Source organism: Lemur catta, chromosome 6, assembly GCF_020740605.2.
Source record: "Lemur catta isolate mLemCat1 chromosome 6, mLemCat1.pri, whole genome shotgun sequence".
NCBI classification, from domain to species: domain Eukaryota; kingdom Metazoa; phylum Chordata; class Mammalia; order Primates; family Lemuridae; genus Lemur; species Lemur catta.
In genome coordinates, this window is record NC_059133.1 from 84,794,217 (window position 1) to 84,818,280 (window position 24,064).

Consider the following 24,064-nt stretch of genomic DNA (forward strand, 5'->3'; position numbering starts at 1 on the left):
TTCTTAATTTATTTATCAATTCCAGGAGCCTGATGGCAGAATCTTTGGGGTTTTCTAGATATAAGATCATATCATCAGCAAAGAGTGACAGTTTGACCTTCTCTTTCCTGATTTGGATACTCTTAATTTCTTTCTCTTGCCTCATTGCTCTGGCTAGGACTTCCAGTACTATGTTGAATAGAAGGGGTGATAGTAAACATCCTTGTCTTTTTCCAGTTCTTAGTGAGAATGCTGTCAATTTTTCCCCATTCAGTTTATGCTGGCTGTGGGTTTGTTATATATGGCTTTTATAATTTTAAGATATGTTCCTTCTATGCCTAGTTTGTTGAGGGTTTTATCATGAAAGGGTGCTGAATTTTGTTGAATGCTTTTTTTGCATATATTGAGATGATTATATGATCTTTGGTTTTGTTTCTGTTTATGTGATGAATCACATTTATTGATTTCTGTATGTTGAACCATCCTTGCATCCCTGGGTGAAGTTCACTTGGTCATGGTGTATTATTTTTTTTATATGCTATTGAATTCAGTTTGCTACTATTTTATTCAGGATTTTTGCATCTATATTCATAAGGGATATTGGTCTGTAGATTTCTTTTTTGTGTGTGTCTTTTCCTGACTTTGCTTTCAAGGTGATAGTAGCTTCATAGTATGAGTTGGGGAGGATGCCATCCTTCTTAATGCTAAGGAATAATTTCTGCAAAATGGGTACCAACTCTTTTTATGTATGTCCTGTAAAATTCAGCTGTAAATCCATCTAGTCCCGGGCTTTTTTTTTTTTTTTTTTTTTTTTTTTTTTTTTGACAGAGTCTCACTTTGTTGCCCGGGCTAGAGTGAGTGCTATGGCATCAGCCTAGCTCACAGCAACCTCAAACTCCTGGGCTTAAGTGATCCTACTGCCTCAGCCTCCCGAGTAGCTGGGACTACAGGCACGCACCACCATGCCCGGCTAATTTTTTCTATATATATTTTTTTAGTTGTCCAGATAATTTTTTTATTTCTATTTTTAGTAGAGATGGGGTCTCGCTCAGGCTGGTCTCAAACTCCTGACCTCGAGCGATCCACCCGCCTCAGTCTCCCAGAGGGCTAGTTTTACAGGCGTGAGCCACTGCACCCGGCCTGGTCCGGGGCTTTTTTCGTTGTTGTTGGAACATTTTTTATTGCTGTTTCAATCTCATTGCTCAGTATTGCTCACTTCAAGAGTTCCATTTCTTCTTGATTGAATCTTAGGAGGTTGTGTGATTCCAGAAATTTGTTCATTTCCTCTTCATTTTCAAGTTTATATGCATAGAGATTTTCATAGTATTCTCAGATGATGTTTTGTATTTCTGTAGTATCAATTGTAATATCTCTTTTATTATTTCTGATTGAGCTTATTTGAGTCCTTTCTTGTCTATTCCTGGTTAATCTACCAAGAGGTCTACTGATTTTATTTATTTTTTCAATGAACCAACTTTTTGTTTCATGGATCTTCTGTATAATTTTCTTGTTTTCAATTTCATTAAGTTCTCCTTTGACCTTAGTGATTTCTCTTCTTTTCCTGGCTTTGGGTTTGGTTTGCTCTTCCACTTCTAGTTGAGATGTGTCATTAGATTATTAATTTGTGATCTTTGTATCTTTTTGATGTAGGCATTTAAGGCTATGAATTTTCCCCTTAGAACAGCCTTTACTGAAACTATAGATTTTTTGATACCTTGTGTCCCCTTCGTCACTCATTTCAAGGAATCTTTTAATTTCCATCTTAATTTCATTGTTGATCCATAATTGTTCAGCAGCAGGTTGTTTAATTTCCATGGCTTTGTGTAGAATTGAGTATTTGAGTTGACTTTTAGTTTTATTCCACTGTGGTCTGAGAAGATACTTGGTATGATTTCTATTTTTTTGAGTTTGTCAAGGCATGTTTTGTGGCCTAAAATATGATCATTCTTGGAGAATGTTCCATGTGCTCATGAGAAGAGTGTATATTCCATAGTTTTGGGAGTAAAATGTTCTGTAAATGTCTGTTAGGCCCACTTGTTCCAGAGTATCCTTTAAGTCCACTATTTCTTTATTTATTTTCTGCTTGAATGATTTGTCCAGTTCTGTCAGTGTTGAAGTCCCTGGCAATTGCGATGTTGCTGTTTATCTCTTTGCTTAGATCTAATAGGGTCTGCTTCATTAATCTGGGTGGTTCTGTGTTAGGTGCATAAATATTTAGGGTTGTTATGTCTTCTGTTGAATTTCTCCTTTTACCAGTATACAATGACCATCTTTGTCTTTCTTTAGTATTGTTGATTTAAAGTCAAATTTATCTGATGTGAGAATGGGTATACCTGCTTTCTTTTTGTTTCCATTTGAATGGAATATATTATTTCCATCTCTTCACCTTGAGTCTGTATGAGGTCTTGTGGGTTAGATGTGTTTCCTGGAGACACCAGATACTTGGCTCATATATTTTTTTTCCATTCAGCTAGACTATGTCTCTTGAGTGGGAAATGCAAATGATTCACATTGATCAATAGAACTAATATGTGGAATGCTGTTCTATTCATCCTATTGAGTAATACCTTACTGCTTTGTTTTACCCTTTATGCTATTGTTTAATATGAGCTCTGAGCTTTAGCTTTTAGGTGGTTTTACTCTGGTGGATGTCTATTGTGCTAATCCATGTATAATGCAGTTCTGAGTATTTCCTGCAGGGTAGGTCTGGTCTTGACAAATTCCCTCAGTGTTTGTTTGTATGGAAAAGTGTTTATTTCTCCTTCATCTGTGAAATTTAGTTTTGCAGGATACAAAATTCTAGGCTGGAGGTTGTTCTGTTTAAGAAGACTGAAGATGGGACCCCAATCCCTTCTAGCTTGTAAGGTCTCAGTTGAGAAGCCTGAAGTTAGCCTGATGGGTTTTCCTTTGTGAGTTACTTGATGTTTTTGACTCAGGGCCTGCAGGAGTTCCTCCTTCATAGTGACTTTGGCCGGTCTGATGACTATGTGTCTTGGTGATTCCCTCTTTGCAATGAATCTCCCAGGTGTTTGTTGAGCTTCTTGTACCTGGATATCTAAATCTCTAGCAAGACCAGGTAAGTTTCCCCAATTATTCCTTCAAATAGGTTTTCCAGCCCTTGTGGGTTTTCTTCTTCACCCTCAGGGATGCCTATGATTCTTATATTTGGCCATTTTACATAATCCCATATTTCTTGTAGGCTTTGTTCATTTCTCTTGATTCTCTGTTCTTTATTTTTGACTCAGTTAATTCAAAAGAGTTGTCCTCAAGTTCTGAGATTCTTTCTTCTGCCTGGTCTAGTCTTAAAACTTTCCACTGTGTTTCATATTTCCTTAAATCAATTTTTCATTTCTGGAAGATCTATTTGGTTTTATTTTAAATATATTGATCTCTTTAGCAAATTTTTCATTCATTTCCTGAATTATTTTTCTGGTTTCTTTGAGTTAGTTTTCCATGTTCTCTTGGATTTCATTAAGCTTCCTTACAATCCATATTTGGAATTCTTTACCTGTCACTTCAATATTTACATTTGACTAGAGAGCTGATGTTTCCTTTTAGGGGTGTTCTTTCACTCCGATTTTTCATACTTTCAGAGTTCTTTCACTGATTCCTTCTCATATGGGGCTGCTGTCACTTGTTATGTTTGGATTTACTTTTGTTTAGATAATGGCTTTTTATTTCTTCCCCCCTCACTCATAAGAGAGTGTCTGTAGCATATTTTGCATGGGAACATTTAGCTTTATTTGTGGGTGCTTTGATAGGGGTCTTGATTCTGGACGGATGCCTTGGTTATAGATGTCCTTAGTGTGGTGGTTTTTCTCAGTTGCTAGTTATTTGTAGGCTGTAGTAGTGGTAAACTATGTGTGTGCGTAGACTCCCCACCTCTCTTTGATGAGGGAGGACGCAGGTTTCTGAAATCCTTTCTCTTTCCATAGTCCTGTGGTCTTCTTAACAGTGTGGATTGTATTGGTATGATAATTTTAATCTCTATGACAGTATGTGGAGTTTGTGGGCAATAATTAACCATATCCTGTGTGATTGAGTCAGTAAATGCTATAAAGGGCTGTGCAAATTGACCTTCCCCTCAGTGGGTGGCACTTCCCAGAAGAAACAAGCTGCAGCATTGTTTTTGGGACGTGTGACCAGCTCTAGCCTCTCAGGAGAAGCACTTGTTGACCCAGGTGGTGAGAAGGGCCCTGGAACTTCCATGTGCATCCTTATTCTCCACCACAGCAGAGGCAGGTGGGGCAGTGAAGCTGGGTGGAGCTGGATTGGGTGAGCCTGCCCTCAGGCTCCACAAAAACTGGTAAGGTAGGGTCAATGGGGGTCAAAAGTCCACTCCCAGCCTTCTGGGGAAAGCCACCAGGGAGGGACTGAGGTGGCCCCATCCAGCCAAAAAGTCAAGTCTGTTTGTGGAGGCAGGGGCTATCTGAGATCCACAATCTGGCTGTCGGAGCAGATCTTGCTTTTCTCTCTGGTCCCCTGCTCCATGGACTCCCTCAGGTATCTCTCAGTAGGCAGGAGTTCAAATTAGCTGAGCTCCCCAGCAATGACACTGTAGGCTGGGAGCTTCCCTGTCCAGGATCCAACCCTGCCAACCCTGGGCCAAGAGTGTGGCTTTCCTGTGGGGGGAGGGATGCTCCAAGAGTGTGCATGGCTGCGACCCATATTGCATTCTCTTTTCAGTTCTGCCCACCCAGGCTCCCTTGCCTCCCAAAATTATTTCCCAAATCTCCCCTCCATGTCTCTGCACAACATGATCAAGTCCTGGGGGTTATGGGATCTGGCTTGCAGGCCCGTCACTGAGGTCCCTGAAGATGAATTCCTGATCTTTCCAGGGAGGACCAGGCTGGTCCCAAATTGCCTGTGGAGTGCTGCTTCTGGGTGTGCCCTGCTCTGATGGAGCAACCAAGCAAGCAGCATTGGGGAGGGCCAGTGAGCAGGGAGCTCACAGTCTGAGCATCCTTCAGTTCTCTGCAGGGCTTTCAGAGGAAAGGTTTGAGCCCCACTGTCTGTGGAAGCCCCAACAGAAGGGAAGCAACAGCTTCCGAGAGCCCCAGCTCAAGCATCTCTCTCAGCAGCCATGGGCAGTGGAGGGGAAGCAGAGGAAAACAGTCTGATGGAGGAGAGCTGTCCCTCTCTCCAGAAAGCAGTTCACGTTGAATGTCTGGGCTCTGGGATCACGCAGATTCCTCAGGACCCACCAGCCCCCCGTGGCTCCTGCAGTCTGGGCTGGATTTGGGAAATGTTAGTGCGGGAATGAGCAAGATGAAAACTGAAGGGCTGAAGCCCCATGGGGAGAACAAAGGAGCACAGTGGGTGGAGAAGTAATATGGTGCCAGCCGTCCCAATTCAGGTCTATGGTGGCAGGAAGCACCCCAAGGGGGCTGGCAGCCTGGTGCTTTGGCCTCAAGAAGTTCCCAGCTCACTGGTAGCAGCAGCTTTTGGGCTCATGAGAGTAGAAAGGCTCTTTAGCAGCTTGGGAGCCTGCTGACTGCCAGAGATGTGAGGGAGAGAGAAACAGACTGCTCCACCTACCCTTTTTGCTGGACTCTACGACTCTCTGCGGTTGATCTCTGCCAATATTTTGCTCCTTCTTATTCTGCTCCACGACTTCTTCCCATGAAATCTCTTGTAGGTTCTGGCACTTTTCTCTCAGAATTACACCTGATCTATGATTAGGTTAGTTTGTTTTTTCTTTTCAGCTAAAACTTTTCCTTCTTTCTGAGATGATCTAATAGCCAGTGTCCCTAGTCAGCCATCTTCCCTGATCCTATTACCAGACTGTTACAGAAATAAAAATTGCTGACCCTAGTCTAAACTATTGCCTATAATGTCATAAATTTTCTTAGATAAAATATAAGCCTGTTTACATAGCAGAGGTGATAATCAAAAAACAAAAATGCCTTATTTTTTAAAATCTAGACTACTTTATATTTGTTAGAATAAGGAGTGTCTAAGAAGACACTCATCAAATTCAAATTCTACAAGGAAATCAAGTAAAGCAAGTCAAATTACTATTGAGAAGTCCAGTGCTCTTCTGATACTCATTGCTGTGCTTACGACCTCTTTTCCTAAATGGAAGGCTCTTCTCTGTATCCATAATATTCTAAAATTTTATGTTACAGTGCCTTGGTAAGGTCTTCTTCAACCATTTTACTGTTGACCAAGGTGGATTCTTTCAATTAAAAAAATTTTATTTAAAAAAAATAATTTCTTCTCTTCCATTTTCTTTGTATTTCCTTTTTGAACTTTAATTGTCAGATGTTGGATCTTCCTAAAACAACCCAATAAGTCTCTTAATTATTTCTCTTCAAATGTCTATAGCATTGTTTATTTATTTGATTTTTGTTGGTGGTGTTAATTTTTTTTTTTTCCTTTCTTGGTTGTTGCTCTAATTTCTTAAAGATTTCTTTGACTTTATCCTCCAACTTTTCTACCAATTTTTGAATTTCAGCAATCATATTTGGTTTCTAAGATGTCTTATTGTTCCCTTTTCACAGCAGCTTATTTATATTTTGCAGATGCAATAGCTTCACTCATCTCTCTGAGGCTACTAACTACAGATTATCTCCACTTCCTCTTCGTTTGTTTCCTTGTTTGTCATACTGGAAGCTATTCTCAAATGTCTGGGGTCTTTGGCTTTCTATTTATATAGACTATAAAAGCATAGTATTACTGAGGCTAGTATGGCTATATGTATATGTGGGACTTATCAAAATGTGGGCTCCTCTGTAAAATCATTTGGCAGGGAGCCAGCAATGTTATTGGACATCCCCCCAAATATTATATAGAGAGATCTTTTAATGGAGCTGTTCAGCTTATTAAAGAGAAGATGCCTTTGATTTTCTGCTTTAAAGTATATTCCCTAGTGCTGAGAGGGAGGTGTGTGTTGGGGAAGGGAAGGGTGTCTCATCATTCAGAATCCCAATTTTTACCTGTTTTCTATTTTGGGCCTCACCCTTCATCCCTGACCCCAAAGTCACAAATATTTAAATTCTTCAGAGTAATCTCCAGTCTCTTGTGAGAGGAAAGGATGGAACATGGGTACTCACCTAGCATCATGGGGTAGAAGTGGAGACTTGACAATCTCACTGGTCAGTGTGCAGACTTTCAATCAGTTTGAAAACTAGTTTTCTTTCTTAGACTTATCTCCACTTTCTGAAATACCTGGTGCCTCCAAGTCATGAACTTCTAAATGATTCTTCAGGGTGTGTAAGGTCATGCCTTTTCAGTCTGCAGTCCCTCTGCAGTCAGTTTATGTTTTAGCTCCTTCTTCGTTTTCTTCCCCCCAAATCAGTTTCCTATTCTCTTCTAATTTTCAAGAATTTTTTTCAATTTCTTCTCTACCAGTGTTTCCCTTTCCTCTGGATTTTTGCCTTTTTAAAATTTCTTTGCTGTCACTTAACTGGAAGCATGGGAAGAAGAAAAATAAAATCGTGCGGTCAATCCACAATCTTAACTGGAAGTCTCTATACCACCTTACAAATTAGAATATAGATAAAAATCAACTGTTATTGTATAGTGGGATTTTAAAATTATTCTAAATTTCATAGTTTTTTCCCACTTGTAAAGAACTTTCACCTTTATGCATTACCTAATACCAAATTTTGTATAAAAGATAACTGGGACTTTTTAAGGCAAAGTGACTTGCCCACAGCCACATAACTAGCTAGAGTCATGCTCAGCCTTGTAGGTAGAGACTATTCAATTCAGAAGACAGCCATTTCCTAGATCCTAATCCTGATTAATCATAAATTTAAGTATACAATTGTTTGAAGATTCTTTTGTCCTTTTTTATGCATTAAAAAATAACAATCTTGAAGTACTTTATTCTATTGGTGCAAATATTTTTAAAATTCATGTACGTTCAGTAAACAAATTGAATAATTCAATATCATTCTAATTGTTTACTATAATGTCAAAAGCAAAGCATAATAGGAAAAGTATTAAACTATGCATTCATTGTCTGGGATTGTTCAGCTATTACACTTTCAGAAAAAAAAAAAAGAGGGGGATTCAATAAAATACACTGCAAATCACAGCCACCAGGCCTAATTTTACAATAGACTCTATTCTCTAGCTAAACTTATCAACAGTGGTTGTTGAAACTGTTTCTCTCTCCCCTCAATTTCCTCCCCATCCACTAGCTCTCAAGAAGTGACTAGCCTCTGTTAAGTTGCAAAATCAAGGTCATATGGTATATATATATGTGTGTGTGTGTGTGTGTGTGTGTGTGTGTGTGTGTTTGTGTGTATCCTCAAATTCATTTTTCTATTTCCCAATATTCTCTGTATTCTAAAAATTCTGTACATTTCTTTTCCTCTAAAGGATGACTTTTTTCCTCTCTTGTTATGATTAAACTCGTGCCCTCAAATCTTTCCCTTCTCTTACCTACTTCAGGATATTTCTCTATTATTTATTTCTTGCTCTTATATCTTTCATGTTTCCCATCCCCATTGGCTCCCCTCCTCTGCATACTAACATGACCAAACCTTTCACATCTTATAAAACAGCTTCCTGTGATCCTGCTAACTTCTTAAGCAACTTGTTTCACTCTCTCTTTTCCTACACACCAAACTTCTTAGAAGATTAGATGAAGCTACATACACATACTCACCACTGACTCATACTTAAACCCCTTTCTTTCTGATCCCATAATGGGAGTCCTGTTAACTGTAAAAGATAATTGACAATCTATTCAACAATACAGTTGACTTGTCAAATGGTTCATTATCTTCTGTCTCTTAAAATATTAAATTCTACCTTCATTTATTCATTTATTCATATGTGCATATTTGTGTGTGTGTGTCTGTACATATGTGTTGCTTACTGTGAACCTGGGCACTTTTCTGGGCAGTAAGAGTGGTAAATAAAACAATTTTGGTTCCAGTTTTTATGAAGTTTCCAATCAAGTAATTGAAACATACATGGTACAAATAAATACACTAAAAATATTTTATTTCAAATTTTGGTTAAGTATGGTAAAAAAAATGAATATTATGGGGAGAATATCAGGCAGGATCTAATTTAGATTATGAATTGCATACCGAAGGACACATAGGCATTAGGCAGGTAGAGTAGGGAGCAATGCTTTGGACAGAGGGAAGAGCAAATTGAAGTCCCTAAGGTGCGAAAGAGTTAAGATGTTCAAGAAAGACAAAGATCAATGTGGCTGAAACATGGACAGAGAGAGGAAAGTAGCAAGCAATTACAGTGAAGTAACAAGCACAGGGAAGATTATACAGGCCATGTTAAGAATTTGCCCTTAACTGTATGAAAACCCATAGAAGGAATTTAAGCTGAAGGGTAACATTCAATTTGCATTTACATAAGCTCACTCTGACTTCTGGGTGCTTAATAGATTAGAGGTGGACAACAGTGGGAACAGGAAGACCATTTAACATGCTGTTACACATAGTCTGGGTTAAAAATGAGAATGGCTTGGCTTAGAATGATGGTAGTGGCTACGGAAAGAAGCAAATTGATTTATAATATACAATTGACTCTTGAACAATGCAGGGGTTAGGGGGACAGACAACCTGCCCCCCACGCAGTCAAAAAATTGTGTGTAACTTTTGACTCTTCAAAAACTTAACTACTAATAGCCTAATGTTGACCAGAAGCCTTTCTGATAACAAATAGATGATTAACACATAATTTGTAGGTTATATGTATTAAATACTATATTCTTACAATAAAGTAAGGTATAGAACAGAAAATGTTATTAAGAAAATCATAAGAAAAAATATTATTCATTAAGTGGGGGTGGATCATCACAAAGGTCTTCATTCTCATCATCATCTTCATGTTGAGTAGGCTGAGGGAGAAGAGGAAGAGGAGGGCTTGGTCTTGCTGTCTCAGGGGTGACAAAGATGGAAGAAAATCCAAGCATAATAGGACCTGTGCAGTTCAGACCCATGTTGTTGAAGGGTCAACTATATTTTGGAGATAGTATCTGCAGAATTTAGTGGTGCATTTGGAGGGGTAGCAGGAAGAGAGAGGACTCCACATTTGGAGAAGATTTGAAGAGTGAAGGAGAATTAGAGGAAAATATCAAAAGTTCTGCTCTTCCTTGAAACTTTTCCTTAGACACCATCTTTCTGACTTTTCAGTGATTTTACTTCTTTTTCTTGTCCTAAATACAAACATGCTTAAAGACATGGCCTAGACATTCTCTGCTCTCCGTCTTCAATTCTCCTTCAATTTCACCTAACCCAAACTCCAACTCTAAGCAGGTGGCTCATTATTCTTTCTCTCTTCATTCAACCAATTTCCTGAGCTATGACTCACATTTTCAATTGTTTTCTTACCACTTTTCTTTAGATGACCCTCTGTACCTCCACCTCAACTCAAAATTAAATTTATATTCTCCATATCTACTATGGGTCTTATTTACATTATTGTCACTACAATTTTATTGGTCAACTGGACTCATATTCATCATTGGCACGTGCTTCATCCTTGCTCTTTGCTTCTGTTGTTACGGTTTTATCAGTGGACTCTATAGCATCTTATGTTTCCACCTTCCTTATATTTCCCTGAAGTGGAAGCCCTGAGTGTAACTTAAAACCCCATTATACTTTACAGGTATTGTTTTTATAACTTCCTATCTTCCTACCTCCAATATCTTTCCCATTCTACCAACCAATATATGACATTTAGAGTAATCATCCTAAATGACGGTTCTAATCATTTCACTTGTGTACCTAAAATCTTCAATGATTCTATTATCTTCAGAGTAATTTCCAAATTCCCTCAAGAGTGTATTAAATGCCCCTTATGATCTGACCCCAATCTATCTTTTCCCTTGATTCCCAAATACCTTGAGCTTCTAGCCATCCTAAAAATTTGTCTGATGTTTTCACAACTCTGTGCCTTTGCTCATGCCATCTGTGCTGCCTTCATCTTTTCTTACTGAAACCCTCCTTTCTTTAAAGCATAAATGCTGCCTTTCCTCTCTCCAACTAGCAATAAATTCTTCTTATATTCCCCAATAGAATACGAGTGTGCAGTGACTGAGAACAGACCTTTTTAATCTTCGATCCCCTGCTGGGCCTAGCATACTGCCTTGCATACAGCGGGAACAGAGTAAATATTAAATTGAATTGACATATTAGCACTCTTTCTGATGAGTTTATAATGTGCCAAGTAATTTAGATAAATGTGATGATGTGATAAATTTGATCTTGAAAGCAGACATGTGAAATTCATATTTTTTTATATGAGCTGTTTGCAGAACCAAAATCTCTACTTCACTCTGAACAGGCCTTTATAGAACTTACTTTAAAATAGTAATAAATAAAAAAATTTCCTGAAATTTTTGAACAGTTATTCAGGTTGCCTCATTTTGTACATCTTCCATTTCTTGGGGACCCAGTAAAGAGCAGTCTTTATGAATACATTTAAATGCTGAGATATAATCAAAAAATTTATGTACCAGTTTCTCTATCAACCAAAACAAACAGTAAGCTATTTAAACATTAGATTGATTTTCCTGAATTGAAAGCTTTGCCTTATCTAAAATTTTATGCAAGTTAGCAAAATGTGACTATCTCTAAATTTCAAGTAAATTCCATCAAGCTAAAGTTTGCCTCTGCTCTAACAATAGGATTAAGTCCAGTAATATAAATGATAAATTGAGAAATGGAATGGTTACAGTAGATATAGACTCTGTAACAAAATCCTGACTCAAAAATGTCCTAGATAATTCCTTAAAAGTAAAAGGAAGAGTTTGACCACTATCTGAATAATTATTTGCATTTATACTCTTATTTACACCTAGCTAATACACCTCTTTAAAAAATATTTCACTAAACAAAAGTTTCTAGTCTTTAATTCTCTAATAGCTGCTTTACTTTTTCTGATATGATTAGAGAAATGACAGAAAACCAAGGACTGATAATGCCTTAAGGTTATGTCAGAACCATTTTTAAAATAATAATTAAAATTATATGAAGAGATAATTTTATTTTAAACTTTCCCCAAATCATTTTTGATTCATATATATCTAAAAAAAAAGTTATCTAGAATTATATATCTTTTCTGAGGATAAAAGTTCAAAACCACTTCTTTGTATTCAATAATTGCTGCTAAATCTTAGGGTTCCACATCTGCAGATTCAACCAACCTCACATCAAAAATATTCAGAGAAAGAAATGGCTGGTTGTTTCTGTACTGAACATGTACAAACATTTTTTTATCTTGTCATTATTCCCTAAACAATACAGTATAACAACTATTTACATAGCATTTATGTTGTATTAGGAATTATAAGTAATTTAGAGATGACTTGAAGTACACGGGAGGATGTGCACGGGTTACATGCAAATACTATGTCATTTTATATCAGGGACTTGGGCATCCCATGTTCTGGGGTCCTCGGTGGGTCCTGGAGCCAACCCCCCATGGATACTAGTTGTCTTACAACCACCTTACAAAGTAAGCATTAAGCCCAATTTAGAGCTGAGGAAAATGATAATGTGCTTAAGCTACTGGCTTGAGGTCATATAACCAGTAAATCAGGCCTCCTTGGAGTCAGTTCAGCCCTTTCTGAGGCCAGAACACCAGCACTGAGTGGCCCATACAACACAGTCAACCAGTGTCTGGATACTCCAAGGGCAAAAAAATGTTGAGGAAACGTCCCCTAATGTCAATGTGTAAGAAATGCTATGGCCTATTACACTAATTTCTAGCTCTTTCTTTAATTTTTTTTTTCTTTTGCATTCTTTTTCTTCAGTTACTGGAAATCTTTCTGCTGCATTTTCCGTGATGGTAGCCGGCTTCTTTGAAATACACAGAAAACACTTCCCTCCAGTGGAGCAGCTTCTTTTAGGCAAAGTTCTCACTGTTTCCTCCATGCCCTGTTTCTACCTGGTTCTTCAGTACGTTTTACTTGGAGTGGCTGAAACACTGGTCAACCCAGCCTGTGAGTAACTTGTTTTTTTAAACTATGTTAGAACATACATTCTTTAGACAGAACACATCGACTCAACAAGAACAATTAAAGTAGTAGGTGACCTAGTCACCACGTGGAGATTTCCCCAATGCTTCCAGCAAGCCTATTCATTACTCTCATTTTTGAAAATGTTTCATTTCTCTTCATTCCTCTACCACGTGCAGAACAATAATTAATTCTACTTGGATGTAGATGGAATAAAAGATTTACTAACCTGGTGAAAGGCAATAACTATTTGGTCAGATACATGAGAGAAGGGGGAAAAAACTGCTTAAACCTAGAAGATAACTCCAACAAGCTCAGATGAAATCTCTCCTCTTCTCTTTTTCCTCTTCCCATCTCCCTTCCGATCACTCACAGATAAACTCACACATAGACTCCCTCCAAAAATGACATTTAATGTGCTCTGAGAGTGTATAAACATGCAAATGAAATGAAAATTTCCACCAATTTTCCAGATAACTCAATGTCTTTAAATTAAATGACACTAGATTAAATGTAATCACTAGTGTTTCATAAGACAGATTCAAAACAAGTTTATTAAATATCAAGGGCTTCTGAATTGTCTAGATTGCTTGTATTAATTAAACTAGCCACTTTAAAATGTATCACAATATTTCAGTAACTTCCTGCAATATAGTAGTCTGTGTAAACATATATTAATCAATATAATCTCTCACATCTTATGCTTCTACACTCCTTATATTTTCCTGTAGTGGGAACCCTGATTGTAACTCAAGCCCCTGCTTTATTGATAATATTTTTATAACGTCTATCTTCCTACCTCCAATATCTTTCCCATTCCATGAACCTGCCCACAACCTTTACAGTAATTATCCTAAATGACAATTCTAATTCACTTGTGTTTAAAATCTTCAATGGTCCTATTATATTCTAAGTTATTTCCAAATTCCTTATATATATTTAATAAGTATTTATTTACACACATATATATACACATATATCATACCAAAGCAATTCATTAAAAAAAGAAAAAATAAAATTGAGTGGTTATAATCATATATATGTGTGTCACACTTCTTTTATTATAATTTAAAATCACTTCATTCTACATATTTTGCATGAATAAATTATCATATAAGATTCTATGACGGGGACACTACTGTTGAACGCTGTGAGGAATACAAAAGAAGAGTAAATGAATGCCACTACACAAACGTTTGTGATCTTCCCTGATGTTGTTTCCAGAAAACTGTTGGAAATAGTCAGCCAAAATTTTCTGGGCTCGATGTAAAGTAATGAGTGAAGATAATGAGTGAATGGGAGAAAACTCTGGCCAGGTTATCAACAGTGGTTCAACCTACAGAAGCTGAAGAGGTACTTACAGTCAACTGCCAAAAAGGCAGATCATGTAATATAAATCACTTAGTCCACCTCTCCTTGATTAACTGATTGGGAAACTGAAGTCTAACTAGTAGTCACTTGACTCATCTGCTATAGGGGTCATTGGCTAAGGACTGGAAGACTTTGGTTTGATTTCCAGCTTTTCGCTTACTACCTACGTGAACTTGAGAACATATTTAATCTCCAAGCTTCACCTTTCTGATCTTTAAAATTGAAACAATTATTATTCTTTCCCTTTTTGTTGTTGTTGCCGTTGTTAATTTCAAAATCTTACGAGTATACAAATGTTTTTGGCTACGTGGATCGCTTTTGTAATGCTTGAGTCAGGCTGTAAGTGTGTCTGTCTTTCTTATACCACAGCATTAGGGTAAGAATCAATGGGAATGAGAGACTACTCCTCGAAAACCAAATGACACAAAATGTGAAAGCGTGTGTTGAACTGTAAAATCAAGCATTACTCTTCTGGAGGGCAGTACGCACAGTGGTTAAGATCTATGGTCTTAAAGTCAGAGATATCTGAGTTCAAACCAGTTCTGCCACTGAGTAGATACGAGACCTTGGGAAAATTATGCTGCATTTCTGGGCTTCTCTCGTCATCTATAAAATGGAAAAGAATTGTTCAAAGGACTAAGGGAAATATTTTCCGTAAAGCAAAAAGCAAAGTGCCTGATATGTAGACAGCATTCAATAATTAGCAGTTATAATGCATGTTGTTATTACTCATATTATCTTCTTTCACATGAATTAACAGTGCCGGACTCAGGCACCAGGTGTCCCAGCTCTTTATACTACAAACAACTCAAACAGCCAAGAGACCTGGTGTGAGCAAAATTGTCTTCCTCACATGAGTCATCCTAGATCGCTCTCTTTCCCCTGACATCTCACGTCCAATCCAACAGCAAGTGTCAGTCTTTACTCTGAGATGTAACCTAAACCTGGCCATGTCTCCCCATCTCCTCTGCTATCCTCCGGGTCTCCAGCACCATCATCTCCAGCTCCAACTCCACCAAAGCCTCCAAACCTGTCTCTCTGGTTCCTCTCCTGCCTCATGAGTCCATGCTCTTCAAAACAGCTATAATGTTCTTTCCAAAACATATGTTCTGTTATTCCCCTGCTTAAAATTTCCCAGTAGGGTTTTAGAGATAAGTTCCTTATCGTGATAAATAAGATTGCACATGATTTGGCCTCCACATACTGTTCCAGCTACATGTTGTTCTATTCTGCCCCTTGACCACTTCGCTGGATGTTTTTCTGTTTCTAAGGGGCCAAACTTATTTCTATCCCAAGGTTTTTGCACTTGCTCTCCTCTTTATCTGGAACTCCCTTTCCTCTGTTTTTTGAATGACTGGCTTTTTCTCATTATTGAGTTTTCTCAAAGGTCATCTCATTACAGAGGCTTTCATAATCATTCTATCACTTTCCATTCCATTATCCTGTTCTTTTTTTTAAATATCACTTGTCAGAATCTGAAATTACCTTATTTATATTTTTATGTGTATTGCCTGCCTTTCACCTTTCTCCCTGAAGTCAGGATTTTGTCATCCTTGCTCATCCCTATATTTTTCTGTGTTCCTCCTTCCCGAAAAGTGCACGTACAGAGTAAGTGATCAATAAATATATTCTGATTGAATAAACAAGTGAATGATGAAATCTATAGCTATTTCTATATGGCATGATAAAAATATATTATGTGAATTATTGACAACGTCCTACATTGATGGTATTAAGCAAGGAAGCTCAGTGGATCATTCTGCAAATGTCAGCGGACATTTTCTACCCTAATAAACCATGTTGTACATTGGAGATAAGCTAGAAGAAAAGAAAAAATAATTGGAAAACTTTTTAACCTGTTTTAATTGTAGCAGGATATACCCCAGCCATCTCATAACTTGTGTTTGTTTTTTTATTCAAAAAACGCTGTGTGGGTGTCTACAATGTGCCTAACACTGTTCTGAGAGCTGTAGACATATCAGGTTTAAAAAAAAAGACAAATATTTCTATCACTGTAAAACTTACAGCATTTTTGTGGTTGAATAGTAGAGAGTAAGTTGGGAAGATAGAAGGTGGTAGAGAGAGGGGGGTGGACAAAATTACAATTATGTAGTAGTTACAGTTACTGATTCAGAACACGGGTTGGCAAATTTTTCTGTAAAGTGTCATAGTAAATAGGCTTTTCAGACCAATTGATAAAAAAAAAAATCTGTGTCACTGTGGTGCAAAAGGAGCCATTGATAACATATAAGGAATGGGTGTGGCTGTGTTCCAATAAAACACAGGTGGTAGACTGGACATTACCTAGCCATAGTTGGCCCGCCCCTGGTCTAGGGCACAAGGTACAGACTGTGACCACGGGCATGAGTGGAGAGTGGAGAACGAGGACATGGGAGGTCAAGGAACTGGGGAACCAAGATTCCAAAAGATGGGAGGTGGGAAGGATAATCTACATGTATGTTAAAATTGCCAAGAATTAAGGCTTAAGGCAGGGGTAGTCCTGGACAGCATAACAATGAGAGAGGAGCTGCCAACTGTGAGAAATAGATGAAAATATCCCAGAGGTTGACAGATGACAGCACAAAAGAGAAGTTAACAGATGACATAACCTGATAACATGATATTCCAAGCTGAAGTATTTTTTGGAGAAGGGAGGAATGATGGTTTAAAAGTGGCAACAGGATAAAGTTCCACTTTCTGGGACTGTGATTCTTCTTCTCCACATGTGCAAAGTAACTTCTCACCAAACACAATAAACACATTTCTCTGTTTAAGAACAACTGGAATTAAAAACAAAAGATGCCAGCAATGAGTCCCCAGCACCAGGTGCCTTAGGAAGGTGGTTATGGCCCCATATTTTGTAGACTCCACATAAGCTGTGCTGTGGCATCTTTGCAAACGCTAACCAGCTACTACCTGGAGGCACATTTTTAGCTCTCATTGGCAAGAAGACCAGCTTTCCCATACACATTAAACATTTTTTATTGTATCTTCATAGTGAAATGGGAATTTTAGAATAGTGACAGACTTGTTGATGATATCTATACTATATAATGGGCTAAAAGAAGTATCTTGGAGCCTAAAAAAATCATGTTGATGATCACTAAAGTTGAAAAAAAGATCAGAACATGCAAGTAGATGCCTGAAAAAAGAGATTTGAGGACTTGAAAAGCTAAGTCCTATAAAAGGGAACTGGAGGCTTTCAAAAACGACTAAAATGACACCAAAGAGAGATTAACCAGCAGGCAGAGAGCTGGCAAAGCGTGTTCATGAATTATATACCATACCAGAAGTTCTAGCAAGAGAAAAGCATAGGATTAATAATTAACTAGGAGAGTAATAATGGGCTTGTACGTTCTGCTTTTTCTTAGTGAAAGAAACAGGCCTACTTACTCTCTCTGCCCATTGTTTGTCTCCTCATATTTATAGACAGGAAGGTTTATAAGCCAAATCCTTTTTATGTGTTTGTTTGTTTATTTATTCATTTTTGAGACAGGGTCTCTCTCTTGCTCAGGCTGGAGTACAATGGCTTGATCATAGGTCACTGCAGCCTCGAACTCCTGGGCTCAGGGGATCCGCCTGCCTCAGCCTCCTGAGTGGCTGGGACTTACAGGTGGATGCCACCATGCCCGGCTAATTTTTTCTATTCTTAGTAGAGACAGGGTCTTACTCTTGCTCAGGCGGGTCTCGAACTCCTGAGCTCAAGCGATCCTTCCGCCTCAGCCTCCCAGAGTGTTAGGATTACAGGAATGAACCACAGCACCAGGCCCCGAATACTTTTTATAACTAGGAATCATTTTTTCCCAAAGCCTCTTCAAAGTTACTCTCATACTCTCCTTTGGACCTTACTGGAAATACTCAGAGGTGTGGCCTCAGGCTCCTATTGTTGATCGGTGCCTTGCCACCAATATTTGAAGCACTTCTCCACAATAGTTTACTTATCATCATCATTATTAATATCGCCAGTCAGTATTAAGCGCCTGTTTAGCACTGCCCTGTGTAATGTACATATTTCTGCTCTCTGCCCTTCCAGAGTTGACAGTCCAGGAAAGATAAACCGATACCTTTTCCCATCTCTCAGCTCCAGCATTCAGTACCTTTCCCGGAGCAAAATAGGGACTCCTTTAAATATTTAAAAAATATGTGCAAGATACACAGAAAATAAAACAGAAATGTTAAATTAATGCAGGAAGGAGCATGAGTGCATATATGCTATGTATTAGGGAGTTCATGTAAAAGTGCTGGGCAAATACAGAGTTTTATTAGGGTAAAGTATAAGAAAGCCCGGAGTGAAATATTCCTGAGAGGGAAAGGAGGAGATGATAAGATCTCTTTCTTCTTATAGAGAAGGAAACTAAAAGTTTAGTGTCTGCTATACCGTCATGTGCCACATAATGACATTTCCATCAATGAAGGACCACTTATACGACAGGGGTCCCACAATATTATAATACCATATTGTTACTGCACCTTTTCTACGTTTAGATATACAAAACTTACCATTGTATTACAATTGCCTACAGTATTCAGTACAGTAACATGCTGTGCAGCTTTGTGGCCTAGGAGCAATAGGCTACACCATGGAGCCCAGGTGTGTAGTAGGCTGTACTATCTAGGTTTGCATAAGTACACCCTATGATGTGTGCACAATGACGAAATCGTCAAGCAATGCGTTTCTCAGAACGTATCCGTGTTGTTAAGCAACACCATGACTGTACTTCTGTACTCTATTATCACTTTCCTTTTGTAAATGAGCTTCAATGTATTTATGATCTTATTGTAGAAAGATTTTGCAAAGCGCAAAAGAGTATGATGAAAATCAGAAATCCAATAAGTCAACCACCCAAAGCTAAGATCGTTAATATTATTTAATGTATTTCCTAACAATTTTTGTCACACGCATACAATACAGGGATTAGTATAATAAACTTCCCTGTATCCAGCTTCCAGCTTCAACAATTTTCAACTCAAGGCCAAATTTGTTTTAACTCTACCCTCACTCACATACCTTCTTCCTCCCTATGGTATAGTTTTGAAGCAAATCCCAGATATCATAATAAATAATCAAATATTTAACAAGTGTCTCTAAGATTGCCATGCATATTTTAATATAGTTATGTTAACATGGCATATACAAAATCACATATATCTATTTTCATCTATTTCAGATTTCAAAAAACAAAATTTTAATTGAAATTTTTAAAAATCTTTCCCCTATGGCTTTTTTTCAACCTATTGCCACCATCATTTCTAAGACCCCAACATTAATGTGGGAAGAAAAGATTGTAGACCCAGTGCTTCAGCTATTGTCTCTCAACTTTCCCTCTCCTTAAATGGGATAATGCATATAAAAGGCTTTGTGTAGTGTCTTGCACAAATAGAAGTTCTTTGACTGGTAACATTAATAGTGTGGGTCCTCCATTCAGGACCCACAAGTCAGCATTGTACTAAATTCCTTACGTATGTTATTGCTGGAAAATGTCCCAGCACCTCTGCGAGCAAGTAGTGCTATTATCCCCATTTCATAGAAGAAGACATTGAGGCTTGGAAAGTGTGAGTAATTTACCTAAAATCACAGAGATTGTAAAGGGCTGACATGGGATGTTAGCACAATCTTGTCTAATTCCAGAGCCCATGCTCTTAACCTCTTGCAAATTTTATATCATAAATTCAAGTTTTCCATAAGGAACCTAATGTTTTACACAGAATCACAAAATTGATAGATTGGCATGATATTATCTAGTACAGGCCTCACCTCCATCCAAAATTCATCAGAAAGATTCAAATTAAAGTAAAGTTTAGGTGAATGTGTTAGAACGCTCAACAACCAAGTAATCAAATTCTCCTTGTAGCTATATTAGGGTGTATTTTGCCATATTTTATTCCTTGAAGACATCTGTAAATTGCATTGTAATATATCTTACTATGGTAAACTTAACAAGTCTAACCCAAATTTTGACCAAATCAGTAAATTTTCTTTGATGTATGATCACTAATTTGAACAGTATCTATGAAAGTGTATTAGGGAAAATGTTCTAAACTCTGACCTTCTCTTTTTCTCTCAGTCTCTATAATATCATACAGATTTGTTCCAAGCACCATCAGAGGAACCTTTATGAATGTTTTGACACTGTTCAATGGATTTGGTTGTTTCACGGGGGCCCTGCTGGTGGAGTTGCTGTATCTCATCTCAGAAGGTAAAAATAGGTTCATGGCATCCTTATGTACATTGATTTGATGACTGGGGAACTGGGAGACCAAACCTTAAGAGAAGGGCTTTGCCAGTGTAGTCTTTTTTTTAGTTGATCCACTTTTGTAATTAAGATGGAAATAAGATAGGAAATAGACTCTTGCTGTATTCATTAATTTCTAGAAATAGTGTTTTCTTTGATGGGAGGAGGTAATTACAGAATGTCACTTCTCATGAGATTCTGTGTACTGTCTTTCTTTAGTGTATTTTAAAGCAAACTGGTCATTATATTCTTATTAGTTCTTTCAACGAGGCTGTATTTAGTAATGCCCCATAGCTGACATAGACAATCCTCAGAAAAGGTAAGCCTTGTGTAAATATAGGAGGATGATCTTTTTCCCTTACGATTCACCACAAATCTTGTCCATGCAACCAAAGAGAAATTGTGAGTTGAATACCAAACAATCTTGAAAATTTTTCCCCATGGAAATTTTGGTCAGGAGAAAAAAAAATCTGAAAAATTCAGATGCAAATATTAAAGTATTATTCTTTAGTTACATGTGTTGGTGAAAAAAAAATCAGACAAGATGACAATAATGATTAGCTGTCCCAGTGAAATGTCTCTGGCTGTATTTTAAATCCTCAGACTTTTTCCTTTATTTGTTCTAAAATGCCAATATAATATTGCTTAAATTTTATTTTAATTTGCTTTTGCTTGTTTTACAGAAAATATCACAAGCTTATTTTTTTCTACTTTCAAAAGCACTTATAGTTGTACACTTAATGTAAAGAAAGTGTCCGTTTATATTCTCTTATAACAAATTTAATTTACCTGCTTTCAAACTATGAAAAAATTAAACTCTCTGAACAAAAAACTCTTCTTAACACCAAGTCTCCATTCGAAAAAATATTTCTCAAGGGCCCACTCTGTTACAAGGTACCACATTGGGCATTGGAGATACCATAGCAAGCAAATAAACTTCTGAGCCCTCATGGAATTTCCAGGGGTACAGGAAGCAATAACATTAAAAGTGAAAAATACAATGTCAGTATAGTAGAGTTCTAGGGAACAAACCTACCAATCCTTGATTCATGGTTGACAAGATTAAACCCTGTCCTTTTCTTAGTTATCTGAGAAAGTTAAGCTAAAGTATGTACTAAATATTTACTATATACTAGGCCCTGTGCTACACAGAATTGTGTGAGATATGGTTCCAGTACTCAAAGAACCTAAATCCAAATTGCCATAACTAAATGAACTGCCGCAAGTAGCTGACTTCTCTGTGATCAGATTCTTTGCATGACAACAAGAGACAAAGTACTGGCATTAAGATTTTATAACATAATCTGGAAAAGTCTTACCTACGTCTGTACCTAAAACATTTTAGGTATTGGATATGTTTCCTTTCATCACATTCCTCAATGAAGATGTTTCTGAAATTTTCCTAAAAATAAAAATTCTATCATCAAATCACATTGAATATATACATGAAGAATTGCAAAGTTGACTATTACTACCAGTTTATCTTTTATATAAACCTAAATTTTTCATATGAATGCTTAAGCAACTTACTGAAAGTTAGACCAAACTTCTCAGGTTAAGTTGTCCCCAAGACTTCCCCCACTTTAGACACAAGCCACAAGTTTGGAGGTTCTCAGGCTGTCATCACTTCTGACAAGTTGGCTATAAATTTGGAATTTATAGCCCCCAAATTATCAAACTCTCTCAGGTTTGATAATTTGCTAGAATGACTCATAGAACTCAGGAAAGTACAATACTTATGATTGCATCTTTATTATAGCAAAAAGAATACAAATCAGAATGAGCCAAAGGGAGAGGCACACCAGAGCAAGGTCTAGGAGCATCCCAAAAGTAAAGATTCCTTCATCTTTAGAAAAATGCAATACCTGCCAAACATATCAATGTGTGACAGTATGAATACTGTTGAACAGGAAAGCTCACCTGAGCTTCAATGTTCAGGTCTCAATGTTTTTATTGAGACTTTTTTACATAGACACTATTGATTGAATCATTGGCCCTGTGGCTGAACTAAATCTCCAGCCTCCCTTTCCCCCCAGAGGTTGGGTTGATATCTTTGGCTCAAAGCCCCAATCCTCTAACACATGATTGGACTTCCTTCTTGGCCACCCCCCATTCTGAGTCATCTCATTAGCATAAACTGTCAGGAGGGGTCTAAGGGTCCCACCATAAATAACAGAGACAATCCAATCACTCAGGAAATTCAAAGGATTTAGAATTTACCCCCAGGAACCAGGCCAGACAATTTTTTATTACACACAACTATTCTTGCAAAAACATTTCACGGAAAGCCTAAATTTTATTGAAAGTCTGAGTAGTATGGTAGGAACTTTTCCATGCATTATTCCATTTATTACAATTATGTTGTTATCCTTATTTTTTTACATGTAACAATTAAGGTATAAAAAATAAAGTGTTCCAGTCATCACAACTAGTATCTGACAGAGTCCTAACCCTCTTCACATTCTGAAATTAATTCTAACATTGATTTCAATACACCAAGCAACTACTGTACCAGGCATCCTCAAATGTAAGGGCTTTTATTGACATTACACATTTGTTACTGTTGCGGTATAAACTCTTTGGGTGGAGGTATGCATATAAGATAATATTGGTAATATTCTAGATATAGTACAACGATGGAGAAAAAAAGGTTGTATAATTTTGGCAGACTCTGGTGCCCATGCAAGAAAAGTTACCAAGGACACATGGTGAGGATATCTCAGCAAGATGGAATGTGGGGTGGGACATTTTCTAAACTTACGCTCAAGAGAATCCCATTTAAATCACCACTAATTAATTTAAGTTACTTCTTTTAAGGGATTTTTTTTCTGTTTGTAATAATATTTTATCACATCAAATCATATCTCAGTAAATTAGAATCTTACTAGTGGATGTTGCCTTAGAAGTCATCTAGTCTAACATTGTACCACAAAATATTAGAATAATAGAAGAGGTACTAGCATAATCCAGTGTCCAGAAAAATTTTCTACTTCGAGATATAACCCAAGTGTTCCCATCTATTGATAACTATGTTCTACAGGCTAAGTCTAATTTTCCATTCACATAGCAACTCTTCAAACATTTAATAAATACTCAGGAAAATAATGTGGTATAGTGGTTAAGAGAATAGGTTCTGGAGTCAGACCACCTGAATTTGAATCCAGATTGTCTAGCTGTGTGCTTATATTCTATGTCAGTAATGCCAGTCATGATAAATAATTTATCATTTTGTTTTGAGGAATAAGTAATCAATATACACAGTAAGTGCTCAGTAAAGATAGCGATCATGATCTCCTTCTATTTTATAGACAAACCAGCCCAATTCTTCCCCTGACTTTTCACTATCAAGGCCTCTCCATCCATTAAACAAACAACAACTTGTCAGTATCTGCCTTAAAATATGGTTTCCAAAATTGAACACAATACTCAAGATGGGTACAACCAGGATAGGTAGGTCACTTTTATCAGCCTGGCCTCTCTTTCTCTGAATGGCAACAGGGATTGTGTTGACTTTTTCAGTAGTTCCATCATGCTTATG

The 24,064-nt window shown here is 37.4% G+C and overlaps 1 protein-coding gene across 1 annotated transcript in view; it reads left to right on the top strand.

Annotated features, from left to right (window-relative positions):
- SLC15A5 (solute carrier family 15 member 5) overlaps positions 1-24,064 on the top strand; it is an 86,935-nt gene that overhangs the window by 39,235 nt on the left and 23,636 nt on the right. The window contains exons 6-7 of the mRNA XM_045555259.1: positions 12,719-12,907; positions 20,359-20,490. Of these exons, the coding sequence (XP_045411215.1) occupies positions 12,719-12,907; positions 20,359-20,490 (321 nt within the window). The remainder of the gene's footprint in view (positions 1-12,718; positions 12,908-20,358; positions 20,491-24,064) is intronic.